The sequence below is a fragment of the Acanthopagrus latus genome, chromosome 3 (genome assembly GCF_904848185.1).
Source record: "Acanthopagrus latus isolate v.2019 chromosome 3, fAcaLat1.1, whole genome shotgun sequence".
NCBI lineage: Eukaryota > Metazoa > Chordata > Actinopteri > Spariformes > Sparidae > Acanthopagrus > Acanthopagrus latus.
Genome location: NC_051041.1, coordinates 2328511 through 2344048, shown reverse-complemented (window position 1 = coordinate 2344048; position 15538 = coordinate 2328511). Strand labels below are relative to the sequence as shown.

Here is a 15538-nt window from a genome sequence, read left to right as displayed (position 1 = left end):
ATTGGCCAGTGTTTTAATTTTCTGTCCAATTAGAAGTAGCAGAAGTCGAGATTTAGCTTATCAGAGGACTGTAAATTTGATAGAAATACATTTGTAGAATGCATTTCTTCCTCAAATCTCCCGTCTGTACACTCCTAAATTAATTAAATGTTGTTAAATTCAACAGTTACCCCCCTTGGAGGTATCGAAATCTTTCTGCCTTTTTAACCTCGGTCTGTTTTTGTGTTCTGAACGGGTCAAATTAAGCCACAAAAAAAAGCCTGTTTAAATAATCCTATCAACAGAATATAAAAGCCTGCCTGTCACTCAGCGTCAGACGCTGCATTGGTTTAGTCATGGTGTTCGTCAGTTGAGCAAAGCGGCTCCCTGCAGTGAAAACTTAATTCAACCAAAACTGAGAGCAGCTGGCTGGTAAAACTCTCTCTCACACACAACACTCACACACTCACACAGACACACACACACACACACACACTCTGCTTTTCCGTCGCCTTCTGCTGCTGTCAGCCTTTCACTAATGCATACACAAACATAGACTCTCCCACATGTGTTTAAGCCTCTCTCTGCTTCTGTTTCCCTGTTTTTGTCCTACACAAAATAAGACTTTATCTATTTAATTGTCTGTGGTTCGAACCACCTGACTGAGAAGCCACAACCGACTGACTAGTCTGATACAAACTGTGCTCTGCAATCATTTCAGCTTTAAGTCCCCACTTCAAGCGTCAGGATGTTCTTTCATCTCGGGTAAAAGAAAACTTGTGTGCACACCTCTCGATAATGTCTGAAGTGGTAATCTTGCACAGAATAGGAGAGGTGCAGCAACTCATCGGTGCGTCAGCGGGGAATAACAAAAACAATATTTTATCTTCAAGGAGGACGGTGTCAGAGGGAGGCTTGTTTTTCTTATTTTGCTCATTTCACTTGTTTAAAGTGACTCCGCCTGCCTGTACAGTTTCCATTTTCCTGCATAATGATTTTTTCTTGATGCGGGAAGAAGAGAATTTTAGATAACAGGTGTAGTGGTCGAACAGAAAGTTTTAGTGTTCACCATCTTGGGTTACATGCCTCTGCAGGGCTGCGTCTGTTTTACTTTGGGGTTTCTCTGTTGATTTGTTCCTCATCTACAAGGAAACAGACACCGACCAAAGTGATTGAGTGCTGCATCGCACAAGATCATCTAAAATGTTGAAGAACGCTGCTGGTTGATTAATTGTCCTGTGAGTGTTGACATGCCACACTATGAAAAGCAAATCAGAAAATGAAGGAACGTAAAGTTTACGATTTTGATATAGTAACAGTCGAGATTTTAAACAAAACCCTCAAGCGTTTGTTTACTTGTTTTTTAGGATGAGTAAGCGCCTTTACTTTCAGTCTTCAGTCTATATTTTTTGCTGTAATTCACCTGTTTTGTAGTTAATTTCAGACTAAGACAATAACCTTCCTCTCTTCCATCTGTCTCTGTGTATCGCACATAAACCGGCAGCCATATTTCCTCTTTTTATTTTCACACCATCCGCTTTGTTCTCCATCAAACAGTGAATCTAACTCTGTGTCAGTGTTTCTGCGCCCATCTATCTCAGGATTTGTGACTCTGATGAAATGGTGTGCTGAGTGTGTGTGTGTGTGTGTGTCAGCGTGTTGTGTGTTTCTGCCTGATTGTGTTTGACTGTCAGGATTAAAAGAGAGATGAAGACAGTGAGCTCAGGCCTCTGTGTCATCAGGATAGCAGGCACCCTGTGAGAGACGTGCTAATGAGTTTTTATCTTGTACCACAGTAATTAAGTTCTCAAACGATGATGACAAACGATGTGTAGAATAGTAATCTGGAGTGTTAAAATGGTAATGTGGTGTTTTCTCGCCAATCCCTTCGAATCAAAAATGAGAAAGCCCAGCGTGTGGTGTGGTGTGGAGGGATGCTGGTGTAACAGTTTTCTCTCTCACACACACAGACACAAATGACAAAAAAGCCCAGCACTCGTGTAAAGGTCATCATTATCTCTGATGAGTTCTCTACAGCCAGGAACAAAGTCTGTTATTAGGCGAGCTATACGTTCTGATGAATACAGAACTTGTTTGGAGACAAATGCTTGGAGTGAAGGGTGAGTTTAGCTTTAATTTTCTCTGCAGAGGAGTTTGATCTTTTCATCCACTCAGACCTGCGCAGTTGCACATCCATCTGGGAGCCGCCCACCACAGCTACAGCTCTCTGCTGCACCGGAGCAGCTGTTGATTAAGTGCCTTGCTCAAGGACACCCAAGGGTGATTGGGTCAACCCCCCCCCACGCCACAAACACATACATAGACATGCACAGACTTTCCTGATTCTCCACTTCTGTGACTCATTTAGCTGTGACAAAATGATTTTTTTTTTCCTTTCGAAATTCAAAATCGGAGATAACGAGAGTTTCACAACATCTTGGAAGAGATTTAATAAGTACTGGGTGAGTAACCTGCAAGCAACAAGGAGAGAATACTGAAGGTAAAAACAGAAAGGAGAAAAAATTGCTGTTGACCTGTTTGCTCTTGTCAGAGAAAATGGAGTTGAGGCTTGTGTTCTCTCCCCGACTGTGGAGAAGATTAGGTGACTTGTTCAGCTTGTAACACCGAGAATAATGCCAATGATTAAATGTTTAGTTTGGACAAGATCTTCAGTCACAGAGTGCCAGGCACGTAGATTGACTTTGGACCAAAGTGAGAACTCACCATGACGTCACCCTATTGGTCGTGGACGGCCATTTTGAAGCCTCTAGTTTGTGTCATTTCCTCATAAGCTTACATACAATCTGTCTTTTTTTTTTTTTTTATAACCAGCGGAGTTGCAAAGAATGAAGGTTTCTTGATTTTCTGCTGTAACCCTGTCAGTGTCCTCGTATGTGACTCGGACCCGGTTTGCTGACCTTCATCAGGCTGCTGTTGAGAGTTTATTTCTAACATTGATCTGACGAGTCGCCTGGTCTGAAGAGTGTCTCACTTCAACTGTCTTGCAGTTCTGGATGTCTGCAGTTGCCACCACCATGCCCATTCCATCCGGGGCCTTCATGCCCGTCTTCATACTGGGTGAGCAAAAAACACATTTTACTGTAGATGAATGGTGCTCTTGGTTATTTGGGTGTTTAGGATGTGATGAGAGTCATTGCAGCAACACTACAGATCCATAATAATCTTGAAATATACTTTAGAAATGTGAGATTAGATGTGCTCTGTAAACTTAATTTAAAAACATTGCATATACCCTTAGTTCAGTTAGTTAGATCTGAACACACTGATCCTCCCAAGGCTAATTTTTCATTGCCTTTAAAATTCGGTATCAGTTGAATTATTATTCAAATCAACCTTTTAGGGATCAGTGTTCATTTGCAGTACTTTGCAGTTCATCTGTTGTTTTTGTCGAGTGGACTACTTTGGAGCGTGACCTTTACCAGTGCTTCCCATTAAAATATTCATCATTACCAACCGTAAACAACTTAAAATGAACAAACTCGGCTCTAGTTTAGTGCTGTCTGAGTGTTTCTCTGTGGTTTTAAAAGGTTGCTGCACAAAGCATCAACATTTTTTTATTTATTTATTTATTTTTACAAACTTTCTAAATGAGACCATTACAGCAGGTTCATGAAAAAAAAAAAAAAAAAGCATGATAGTTGCTGTTCCAGGCGGTTCTGTGTGACAGCAGTGATGTTTTGGATGTAATCCTGTTGGAAGTGATTTCTTTCATCAGCCGCTCCACCATCTGCTGTCACTGGAAGCACTGATGACTTTTGTTCTGTTTGCTCTGGTGATAAAAACACAAATATGCGGGACACCAGACAGTGATATGTTATATTTGTCTCTAGTAGTAAAATGACACTTATCGAATGACCTTTGTTCTGTGTAATTTGTTGAGTTATCTTGAGCTTTTCCAGGCAAAAGTTTTTTTTTTAAGGTTCGGTCATTTGTTGGCCTGTGGTTATAACATGTTACAACATCCTGTAAAACATCAGAGGATATGTCAACGGATGAGGAAGGAAATTAGTGAACAAGACGAGACATAACGCATTTCTAAAAATCACCTCGGCCACGAATATTTGCTGCCTCAAACATGGAGGCAGAAATGTTCCTCAAGGACAAGAATGACATGAAAAAAATAAAGAACAATAAACTTCCTCATTAATTAAATCATAGGATATTCCCTTCAGCAGTTTGAAAGGTAACATTTTAATTCTTCTGTCTTCTTGTAGGAGCTGCGTTCGGCAGGCTGGTCGGGGAGATCATGGCGACCTTGTTTCCACACGGGATCGTGTTTGATGGCATCCTTTACCGCATCATCCCTGGAGGGTACGCAGTCATTGGTTAGTCTCTCTCCTCCTCTTAGCGACTCCCCTCTCCTCTCTCTCTCTCTGCAACTTTTGTTCATCCTCCTCCAGTTACGACTAACATGCAGACTATATAATGCAAATCGAGGCGCTTCTTGCTCTGCGGCACAAATGATCACCAATTACTGCTGCATATTTTGAACCCCATGCCAGTGAATCCTTAATGTCAAGCTGTCCACCTCCCCTCTGTCTCCTCCCTGTCCTCCTCTTTCTCCTCCTTAACTGTCAACCTCCTGCACCCTCAGCTTGTCAGCAGTGGTCAAGATGTCCTCCTTCCTTCTCTCCTGTCACTTCTCTCATCCTCTCCTTCCTCCAACTTCTCCTCTTCCTCCCCCCGTCAACCTCTCCGGCCCTCTAGTTGTCACTCGCTGTCAAGTTGTCCTCCCCGCCTGATCTTCCTCATCTCCCTCCCCCTTCTTTGTCTTCCTCCTCCTCCTCTTCCTCCTTTCCATCAGAGCATGTGGCCACTTTGCTGTGACAGTTAAATGTCACTGTGGGTTCTCTCTGCTGTCCACTGACCCAGAAACATGGCCTTCCTTCAATCCCCCTCCTGTTGCCCTACAAAGCCCATCCTCCTTTCTCTCCTGATCACTTCTTCCTTCCTCATGCCTCCCATCCTTTGCTGTCCTTTGTTTCATCCTTTTTTATGCATCTTCTTTCTTTTTGCTTCCAAACCCTTTTATGAAACTCTGTCAACTCTTTCTCTTGCTGCCTGTCCCACTTTGTTCTTGTTTTTCTTTTTGATGTAACTCTTTTTTCCCTCTTTCATTTCTCCGGCCCACTGTTCCATGATCTGTGTCGCCTTTTCTCCTTTTTTCTTTGTGTCCCTGCCACCTACTCTATGCTTACAGGTTATTAATTCCCTCTATTGTTCCTCTGAACTCCTTTTTACATCCTCGTGTTTCTTCTTCTGTCGTTCTCCTCTTTTTCCTCCTCATCTGTAACCCCCATCCTTCCAATCCTCCTCCTGTACCCTTCCTTTACCACCTCCCTCCTTCCCCTTACCATCCCATCCCATGTTTCTGACAGGAGCGGCAGCTTTAACCGGGGCTGTGACTCACACAGTGTCCACAGCAGTTATCTGCTTCGAGCTGACAGGCCAGATCTCCCACATCCTGCCTATGATGGTGGCAGTAATCCTGGCCAACATGGTGGCCCAGGGCCTGCAGCCCTCGCTGTACGACTCCATTATCCAAGTCAAGAAGCTGCCATACCTGCCGGAGCTTGGCTTCGGACACATGAGGTGTGTCATGTTTCCAAAGAGGTTCTCCTCTGCTGTTTTTCAATACCTGAGGAGAAAGTTAATCTCAGGGAACTTTCCAAGATGCTTAGTGTTGAAACGTGAAATATGAAATGTGTTTTCAACTGTGTCTGTCCACGTCTGCGTCTGTGCGTCTGTCCTACAGCCAGTACAACATCTTTGTAGAAGACATCATGGTGAGAAAGGTCAAGTTTATATCATCCCAGTCTACATACAGAGAAGTCAAACTCCTGCTGGACTCCTCCTCACTCAAATCAATCCCGCTGGTCGACTCGAGAGGTAAAAGGCTTAATGCTGACTTTAATTTTAACAGTTGCCATAAGCTGAATGAGTCCAGGTTGTGCAGTTCCTGCCAACATCTATACACAGAGCTACATCGAATCTTAATCTCAGCCTGTGTGGTTGTCTCTGTGATTTCCTCTCCTTTTTCCTCCAGATTCTATGATCCTGTTGGGCAGCGTTGACAGGTTGGAGCTTCTGGCTCTCTGTGATTGGTGGTTGTCACCGGAGAGAAGACTCCTGATGCAGGTGAGGACAGTCTGAGACATCACTATTATCTGCTTTTCTAGCATATTACTAGATTACTTCAGGATAAGCTATACTGGTTTCTTTTTTTTCTTTTGTCTTTCCTTGTTTGAGACAAACAGAGATTTTGGCACTGTGAGAAAACAAATCCCATTTATCTTTATATACAATATAATAAAAAAAACGTTATATGTACATTGCAGATTACATTCTATGGGTATGTAGATGTAAAAGTAAATTAGTGTGCCTCGAAATACTTCAGACACAGGCAAAAAAATAATGAAAACTTGGGGAATCATTGGAACGCGTATGGAATGAACTGTTTTAGCGAAAATTGAAAAACACAAAACTTAAACCTTAAGATAGAGAGTGTAAATGAGTCACCAGAGTTGGGACTGTACTGGCCTAAATGCACATTTTGATTGCTTTAATGATTAACGATCAATCAGCGTTTATGTTACAGGAAGTTTTCAGTCTGTTTTTCAGGTTTTTTAATGGGTGTTTATCTGAGAAACTTTGGGAGCTTCCAGGTGATGTTACCCGTTGACTCAAAATCAGTGCCGGATTGTCTTCCTGTACTGGTTGAATGAGTTGGTACAATTTAAAAATTAAGCACAGGTGCTGCACAGTGCCACAGCTTTGAGTTCACGCAGAGTTCAGTCCTGTTATTCTGTCGAGATCTGGTTGTATTGATCTGTTTACCTGGATTTGGATTCAGGGTCGGAGTCTACAAGAGCAGAACCAGTCTCAGAAACACAGCTGGGAATCCTTCGCCTTCGTCGACGAGGAAGATGAGGAGGATGGAGAAAAGGTTTTGGCTTTAATTTGTTCTGTTTGTTCTCAAGCTATTAGTGAGCGTTTTGTTTTGAGTGTAACCGTCCAAAGTGGATAATATTTGCTTTACTCCTGGCCAACATACTTTCTGCTCTGCAGCCATCTGCCTCAGTTTTAACGCCAAAAGTTACCTTTTGTTCACTGAAAGCAACATAATTTGATTACAGTTAAAGCTGTTTTTTAATTAAACACCAGTTTATTGTCAGGCACGTGTTACTATTTGCTTTATTAGTGAAGTTTACTGATTCACTGTGTATTTGTTGTCAGCAGGGCAGCCCGGTGCAGGAGGAGAGGAACGGCCCGCTGCCTCCTCCAAAGCCTCCGGAGCCTTCTTCAAACCACACTGCTCCCGTTCCCGGTGAGCTGCACACCTTCTAGTTTGTGTTTTATCTCACTGGAGGTTTTATGGTCATGCATTATTTCTGCATTAGCCGCCTCTGGGGAGAAGTAATAAATGAACAAAATGAAATTTGCGTAGTCTTAATAGGATGTGATAAAAACTTCCTCCAGGGAGCGAAGGATAAAGACCTCGCTTGCTCCGGTTTGATGTCTTCGTATTACCTTTCTGTGAACCCCAGATCTAGTTTCTGTTGAAGTTATGTTCCAGTTTTAGTCAGAAACAAATCCAGCGTTGGAGGGCGGTCGCAGTTTCTCCTTATCTCAGTTACACTTGTGGAGCAGTGTGACACAGAGTTGCGGCTGGGCAGTGGAAGGCTTATGGGGCTTGTCAAAGTAATATTGATTCCTTCAGACACTTTTTTGCTCACTCTGGGAATTTAATAGGATTTATTCTTTTCTCCGTCCCCACCCCCTTACTGCCCCTCAGAAAAAAGACATCAGCTGATATGACGATGCATTTAGTCAGAGCCCAGATGGTCCATGATGCTCACCGGGTTCTCGTATGTGTTAAGTACATTCAGGCCCGAGAGGACACAGACACGTCTTGATGGTGCTTCTAAACGAGACAAGAAAACATGGGAGTTAATCACATCATCGGGAACAATGTTATGTTACACAATCTGTTGAGCACAAACAAATATGTGTCTGCAGGTCCATAAAAAGTCTGAAAATGTCATAGATTTAAACATATTAATCCTTAAATGTCATTAAATAGTCTAAAATATTGATTTGCGAGATATTAAGAGGGAAAACATGTTATCTAATTAAATTTGTCCATCTTTGTTCAGCATGAAAGTCAAAATTTATGATTGTACAAACATTTAAACTTTCCAATGTACCTTATATTGTCGCTTGACTTTACAGTCAACACATAGCTCGCTGAACATATTCCTACATAAACCTCCTACTTTCAACTAACCAGCAGTGCTTGAATAAGAGAAACATTCTTTTTTTTTATTCAATAATTTAAAGTTTGGTTAAAAATGATCTTGAAAAGGTCTTAAATTGTCTGCAGACACCCTGTGAACACACCGAATAATTCCCACAATAATTCCACCCTGTAGCTCGCAGTTTGTCCTTCCAACCATACTGCTCACTAGATAAAAAGGTTAAAGTGATTTATTTGAGTAATTTGTCAGCCTTTCACACGGTTTACCACCGAGACATGACCAAGTTTGTTTGTCTCGGACCTCAGCAGATGTCAAAAGATCCTAATTAATAACTTTGCAACCCGAAACGGCGATGAGGGAAAGTTCGGCAGCTTGCTCGCCGCGACCAACCAGATGGAGAGTGTGTGTGAGTGTGTGTGTGTGTGTCTATTGTGGCACAGTAAACTGCTCGGTAGCCTATCACACGCAACAACAGCCTCCCGGTGAAATGGTATCCAGGCAACAACAATAAGGAGTTCGGTTGGGTTTGTCGCAGTCTCTCTCTCTCTCTCTCTCTCTCTCTCTCTCTCTCAAAAAAAAAAAAACAACCTCCATTTGCAGACAGATTTATTCTCACCAGAAGCTTTGAGTCGCTCAAAAGCTTCATTTGTATAATTTATTGACCTTCACCCGCTGCATCTCCCTCTGCACGTCTCTCTCTCTCCCCCAGACAAAGGTCCTCTACAGTCCGTGAGGAAAACACTCAGGAGTCTCTTCACCTCTGAGAGCAGACAGACAGAGGGACAGTCACAGGTGTGTGTGTGTGTGTGGTAATGCACTTTGATTGCATGTCTGCTCACAAAAGATGCATTAGTGCTCTGTGTCTCCTCCTGTGTGATATATTTGAGATCCAGCTCACTTACATCTTGTTTTTTCCTTGTAAACTTTTGTGCCGTTTCTCTGTTCAGCTGCGTGTTCAGAGATGTCTGGAGTTTTTTTTCTCAGTAGCCAAGAAATGTTCAGCTGTGTTTTTTTTAAAAATCACTGAAATGCAAATAACCCAGCATCCATTTGGCAGCGCCATCCCAAAACCACGTCCTCACCCTGGCACTGCTCGGATATAAATATTTATCCATTATTTTTTGTGCAGGGTGAATTTTTCATTATGGTGTCTGCTTTCTATTCAGGCAGATACACACTTATCTGATAGACAGAAGCACATGAATACACAACTGCTTCCTCATCGTCAGACAAACTCCCCGAAGTCGAGCGTCTTTTTTTTTTCTTCTTCCTCAACCTTCTCTCATATGGAAATAGGGAAGCCAGATACTGGAGGTAGACTTATTATTCAGCTTGGCGCTGAGCCTGGCTCACAGGGAAAGCAATACATGTCATCTGTTTATACGAGCAGGAATGAAAACCACACTGGAAATAAGCATATGCTTGTAAGCTCGCAAGATTAGAATTTGATTTCTGTTGTGCCCACCGCTGTGGCTCGTGAATTACCAGTCTGATTCTCTATTATGTTCCTGGATTCAATCCTGCTCTTGCGCGGGGATTGTTTCTACAGGAGCGAGCCGCGATTTCTACAGCTCTGAATATCAAATAGACTCACAGTCGGAAATTTCCACCAGCAGTCGAGCCAAACCTCGGCTGAATTCTGGCTGCGAATCAGGTATTTGTCTGCTTTACCAGCCGCTGATGGCAGGTAACCAGACACTGACCTTTGGAATATTATCTGGCTGGTGTAATAATGTCAGCATCTTGTTAATTCTTGCATTAGTATAATTGCTGTGGCTGCAGTGATAAACAATAACACTGATTTGCATAGGTGAAAAATAACAAGGAAATTTGTAAATGTTAAACACTCCATTCATTAATGTCTTTATATGTAAACGAAGGAAAGGTAGCTCCCTGCTGCAGCCGCACAACTGTTCTCTGTCAATACGCTGATGGTTTGTTAACAATTTTTAGTGCTTTAAATGTGTAGTATGTAACGCAAGGACAAGAATCCTACTACACAATTTAAAGAAAAGATCTAATATTGTCAACAGAAGGTGAAGAAACAAATATCATGTCAAACACAATAGTCTGAGAGCTCCCATAGTTTCAACTGGGACAATGTAAGTGTCAAGTTCTGAGCCTTTAGTGTAAATAAACTCAAAAAGTATAAATATTATTACACTTATCACCGTTATTAAACAGAAAACCATAACCATACATTGTCTAAGTTCACCTGCTAGCAGCAGCTCGTCACTACAGCCTGTGATAGCTACAGCAGAGAGAACAGCGAGCAGCAGTCAGCTGTGATTTACCGCTCTCTGCTTGTTTGCAGCGACCTTCGACAGACGGCTAATTCTTACATATTACACTGTTTTAAGGACAGAAGCGGCTGCCTCAACAGCGAGTATATGAGGGACGCATCGCTCATTAATTCTGATGTTACAAAACAGGTTGCGGCAGGTGTTGGCCTGAATTTCACCCTCAGTTTACTCACTAAGGTGATGCACAGGTGAAAGATGAGCAGAAGAAACTAGGTGGATTACCAAAAGATGTCTGTAATTTGTCAAAATGGAGTTGAAGAAAATATGGATCGAATTCAAGATATTTTTAGATTAAATATTCTATTTTTTCAAGATCAAAACAAGCAGTAATTATCTCTGTAGACAGTTAAAAAAACAGAGTAATTGCTGGTGGTATATATGTATGTGTTTTATACGTTCTTATACGTAAATACTTTATACAAATGACAGCAATCAGATTGGATAACTGTAGCAAGAATGTGACACAGATTGTACTTGCAGTTACTTTCCCTCATGTAAGATTCAGACGAGGCTTTCTGAATTTAGAGGTGACATCGCGCCCGGCTCAGAGGGACACAACTGACAGAGGATGTTTTTATAGAAATCACTCACAGACATCTCTCATCTTTCATCTGTCTTTTCCCTTTTTTTTTTTGTCTCCAGGAGCCCTGTCCTCCTCCCCTGTCAGACACCATGACACCAGAGGAGGTACGGTAATGGTGGAGGGATGATGAATTTGCATCTCTGCTTAATAATTAACAGCATGGTGATCAAGTACTCACACTCATGTCGCGTCGAGTCACCAAACCTCAAGTCCTCTGCAGCTGAGTTGACGATGGTTGTTGAAGAATCATGTTGTTGCAGCTTTCTGTATATTTAGGTTAAAGTCACAACTCTCTGCTTATTTTCTGGTTCGATCAAGGCACAACAACGTCTTGGTTAGGGTTGAGAAAACGTCATGGTTTGGCTTAAAACACCTGTTTTTTTTTTTGTGGATCACAGAAGGATATTGTCCAACTTCTGATGAAGAATCAGACTTTGATGCCACAAAAACAGATGGAAATGTCTCCAGGCCCGTTCGATAGCCTTGCTGGCTTGTAATAACGCGGCTGCTTTCCCCTCCACTGAGCATGTAATGTTAATGTGATGTGCCTCGTTTGGTGCATGTCGACCTTATAGATGTGACTGTGGTTTGCAGAAAGGTTAACTGCCAACATTATACCCTGGACACTGGGCTGCTAAGTAAGCTCTGGGGTTTACTCATCATGTCGTAAGTGTTGGCATATCTCCATATTAGCATTCGAATCCTTGTCACATGTAGGTCACAGCTGTAAGAGATCTGTGTCACAGTTGAGGAGCAGACCCACAATTGGGGCACTTTTTAACTGCAGTGTGAACGCAGACAGAATTGTAAATGAGATATCTTTTTTTTTTTTTTTTTGAGAGCCCCAAAACAATATTGTGCCCTCCAGTCCTGTTCTGTCTGCTGCTCTGCCTTTACTCTTCCTGGCACTTACCCAAAACGCCCCGTAACATCGCCCTGTAAATTCTACAAGACTGCCGCCCCTGTCACAGCAGGCCGAGGCTTGTAGGTAAAATCCATAGAGAGGCTAAAAGGTGTCAGACATCCTAAATCTCACGAGGGGGAGAGCGGTGACACGCAAGGACGCTACGCAGGGTTTCAAGGTTTTTCACAGCTGCAAAACTGTCCTCGGTCGCAGCTATCTACCCTCCGCAGCCGCACACACACCTTCAGTTTCAACACCCTGCTCAGAGATTTCATGATTTATTTAATGGTGAATAATGTTTTAATTAAATACTATACTGTATGTATATGACCCATCATAACAACAAATGCTAATCTTCACCGCTGGCTGAACTCGCATACTTGAATAAAAAGGAGGGATTTTCCCCCCGTCACAGGAGTGACTCTGACCTTGTTCCTTATTCGCTGTCGCAGATCACCGCGTGGGAAGAGAAGGAGATGGACAAGCCGATGGAAATCGATGAGATACGAGTGGACCCTTCCCCTTTCCAGCTGGTTGAGAGAACGTCGTTACACAAGGTTGGTGGGCAAAAGACAGAGATAAACAGGCGCCACAGAGGTCAGCAGATGTTTAAATCATATTCCAGTGGCTGCTTCAGAGCACCTTGCTTCATTACGGTAATTTAGTCTCCATGAAACGGGAAGATAAATAGATGGGTAGGAAAGATATGGTAGCTGGGGGGAGATTTATGAGTGCCATAAAGAGGCATAATCACAGAAGTATTGTGCTCTACACAGCATTCTCACACAGAAGTGTTCAGTTGTTTTTGTTTCAAAGTTTGTTCAACCATGCAGTAATGATCGGAATGAAAATGGAAAGATCCCAGTTGGTTCAGGGGGTTCAACAGCTCGTATGTGCCGAATACGATATGTGATACATCTCTATTAATTTGGATCGGGACGCATTCTGTGGGCTTTGTTTTCAGAAATGTTCAAAAACAGTTTATGGTAGAGGGACAGTTGTTCTGTTTTTTGCAGATGAAACGGACCAGAACAGATTGTACATGTATCCCCGAGGCTCAGAAATATGTTGGATACATTCCTTTCCTGAAACATTAACAGTCAATTTGTCTGGCACTTTGCATTGTTTACAGCCGTGTGTGCGAGCTACTACTCTCATTCTTTGCTCACATATTATTTATTCCTCCGAGCAGCAACAACGAGCCGTAGCAGAAGAGAAAACTCAAGTTTATTCATTCATTAAGTCTATAACAGAGACTGGAAAGCAGATAGAAATGGTGCCAGGCTGCCAGCCCGGCTGGACCGCCAGTCTGCCTTCGTTTTCTCCAGAGACTTTATGCCCAGTGGCAGATAAAATTGCATAGTTCAAGTGAGGTTTATAAGGAAACCAAATGTGAAAGTCGATGGTGTTATTGTTCTCTAGCAGGAGTGCAAACTTTTTTCTTCAAGGGCCAAAACTTAAAGGTGTTCCACGTGCCAAAAGGGAAAACTTATTGTATTATCGGGATCCCAAGTGACCTTAATGAGCAGACTAATCAAACAAACATTACTATAATTTTCTTTCTTTTTTTGTTTATTGCTGCAAACATCTGGCAGTTCATCATTAGCTTGAAGGTGATTTGAAGGACGCTGTAATCTCTCTGGGCATGTGCAGTGGCTGCAGTATCTCTATAATGAACTTGCCACTAAAATTGGTATTGGTTTATGTTTAAGTGCGACATCAGTTCTCGTTTCCACCACTTTGGACACCCGGCACCTCTTTAGTCAACAGCTGTGTGGGAAACAACTTCCTGTCAGACTTGTTGTGCGACACTCTCAGCAGCTGGTTTCCTGTTTGTTATGTTTTTTTATGTATTTTGATATTAAATTTACCAGCAGCTTTAAAGTAACTGACCAATGGCCCCAAAATCAACCCCATCAATTTTGTGCACAGTAACGACACAAGTGAACGAAACCTGAGCCGATTCTTATTCATCCAACATCCTCATTTCCATCATTCTTCATTTTAACGTTGCTTCATTTTAAAATGAAAATATCTCAACGCGACATGAAAAATATCCAAAAAAATGAGGAAATATTGTCACTTTCTTCCATTTTCATTCACATTTATCCGTCATTACCTCATAATATGCATGAAATTACTCGGATGGGAAGTAAGAGAGAAAGTAAATTCACTGGACGAGAGTTTGCTTGTATAATACCTGCAACAAAAAAACAAACAAACAAAGAAGCATATAAATGAAGTTCAGCACCTCGAGCGCTCGGCAAGTCTTTTGTTGATGTTCCCACATGCGGCTCCTCAAGTTGTTTACTCCTGTAATGTCTCATTCAGCCGCGGATGTGGATAACCTTGACAGAAGGGTAATGACACATGAAGAACACTCAGCGAAGACTCGGATTTATTCACACGGCGTCGCTCGACTAAAAGGAGATAGACATGACGACGTTTCTTTTCTTCTTTTTTTTGACTGAGTACAGAATCTTATTAACAGTGGTCAGGGAGGGGTATTACATAAACACCCAAGTATGAATAGATGGGAGTTGTGTCTGTTGGTTTTCATCTAGAACCATCATTTCTGTTTTTAGAGGTGAACAAAAGAAGCTCCCATATTTTATACCGTTCATTTACCTCCTGGAAGCTGACAAAGTCTAACCACAGAGTATCTACACTGGAAAAGGGGCAGGATACAAAATACCTTCCTCAATAACGACCCAACAATAATTACTTCTGGAGGGGAAGCTTGTTCACATTCTCTTCATGCCACTGTTTGGACAAACAGTCGGAGAATTTGTCTTTTTTTGAGTGTGGCAGCAGACGCATCATGTCGCTGTTGGAGCCGCAGATAGATAGATAGATAGATAGATAGATAGATAGATAGATGTTGTACGTGCAACATAAATAAATGATGATACACTCAAACTAATAACCAGCTCGCTGTCGACCCTCCGGTCTACTGCTGGTGTCCAGCTGTTAAAGTCCCCCTCCAGTTCAATCTGTCTTTGTCTTCTTGTTCCTACATTTGAATGTTTGATCTTCACCGTAGATATTCAGATGATCTATCTGCAGAGTTTTCACATGAGCTCTAGCGGGACTACAAGAATGATTTGTGCCAAATAGTTTAAAAGCCGGTTCTGATCCAATATACAGTGTACGTCTTGATATTGAGATACCTCGTGCCCAGCGGTCAAACTTTGCATATTTGTATATTCTGGATTTTTCAAACGTCAATACTTGGCACCGACTGAATTGTCTGTTGCGTCTCATCAGCATCACTGAGCCAATAAGCCTGCGGCGTGCTCGTTGTGCCAAGATCTAACAGTGCTGCTGACTCGCTGTTTTGACAAATGGATGGAAAACACCAGGTTACGCCCAGAGACTCGACTCACAGTGTCTTAAAACGACTGGTACTGGTATCAAAATGTTTTTTTTTAAAGAGTCCCAGCCCTCCGTGGAATCACAAATGGTCAGTTCAGTCTGCTTTAGTAGATTT

General features: G+C 42.2%; 1 protein-coding gene across 3 annotated transcripts in view; it reads left to right on the top strand.

The window, feature by feature from the left end:
- clcn1a (chloride channel, voltage-sensitive 1a) overlaps positions 1 to 15538 on the top strand; it is a 46269-nt gene that overhangs the window by 25300 nt on the left and 5431 nt on the right. For 2 of the 3 annotated variants that reach the window (XM_037092619.1, XM_037092617.1), the window contains 10 exons: positions 2988 to 3057; positions 4215 to 4325; positions 5379 to 5592; positions 5756 to 5889; positions 6047 to 6138; positions 6854 to 6946; positions 7237 to 7327; positions 8968 to 9050; positions 11204 to 11248; positions 12501 to 12605. In XM_037092619.1, the coding sequence (XP_036948514.1) occupies positions 2988 to 3057; positions 4215 to 4325; positions 5379 to 5592; positions 5756 to 5889; positions 6047 to 6138; positions 6854 to 6946; positions 7237 to 7327; positions 8968 to 9050; positions 11204 to 11248; positions 12501 to 12605 (1038 nt within the window). The remainder of the gene's footprint in view (positions 1 to 2987; positions 3058 to 4214; positions 4326 to 5378; positions 5593 to 5755; positions 5890 to 6046; positions 6139 to 6853; positions 6947 to 7236; positions 7328 to 8967; positions 9051 to 11203; positions 11249 to 12500; positions 12606 to 15538) is intronic. The other variant, XM_037092618.1, reaches the window with a different exon arrangement.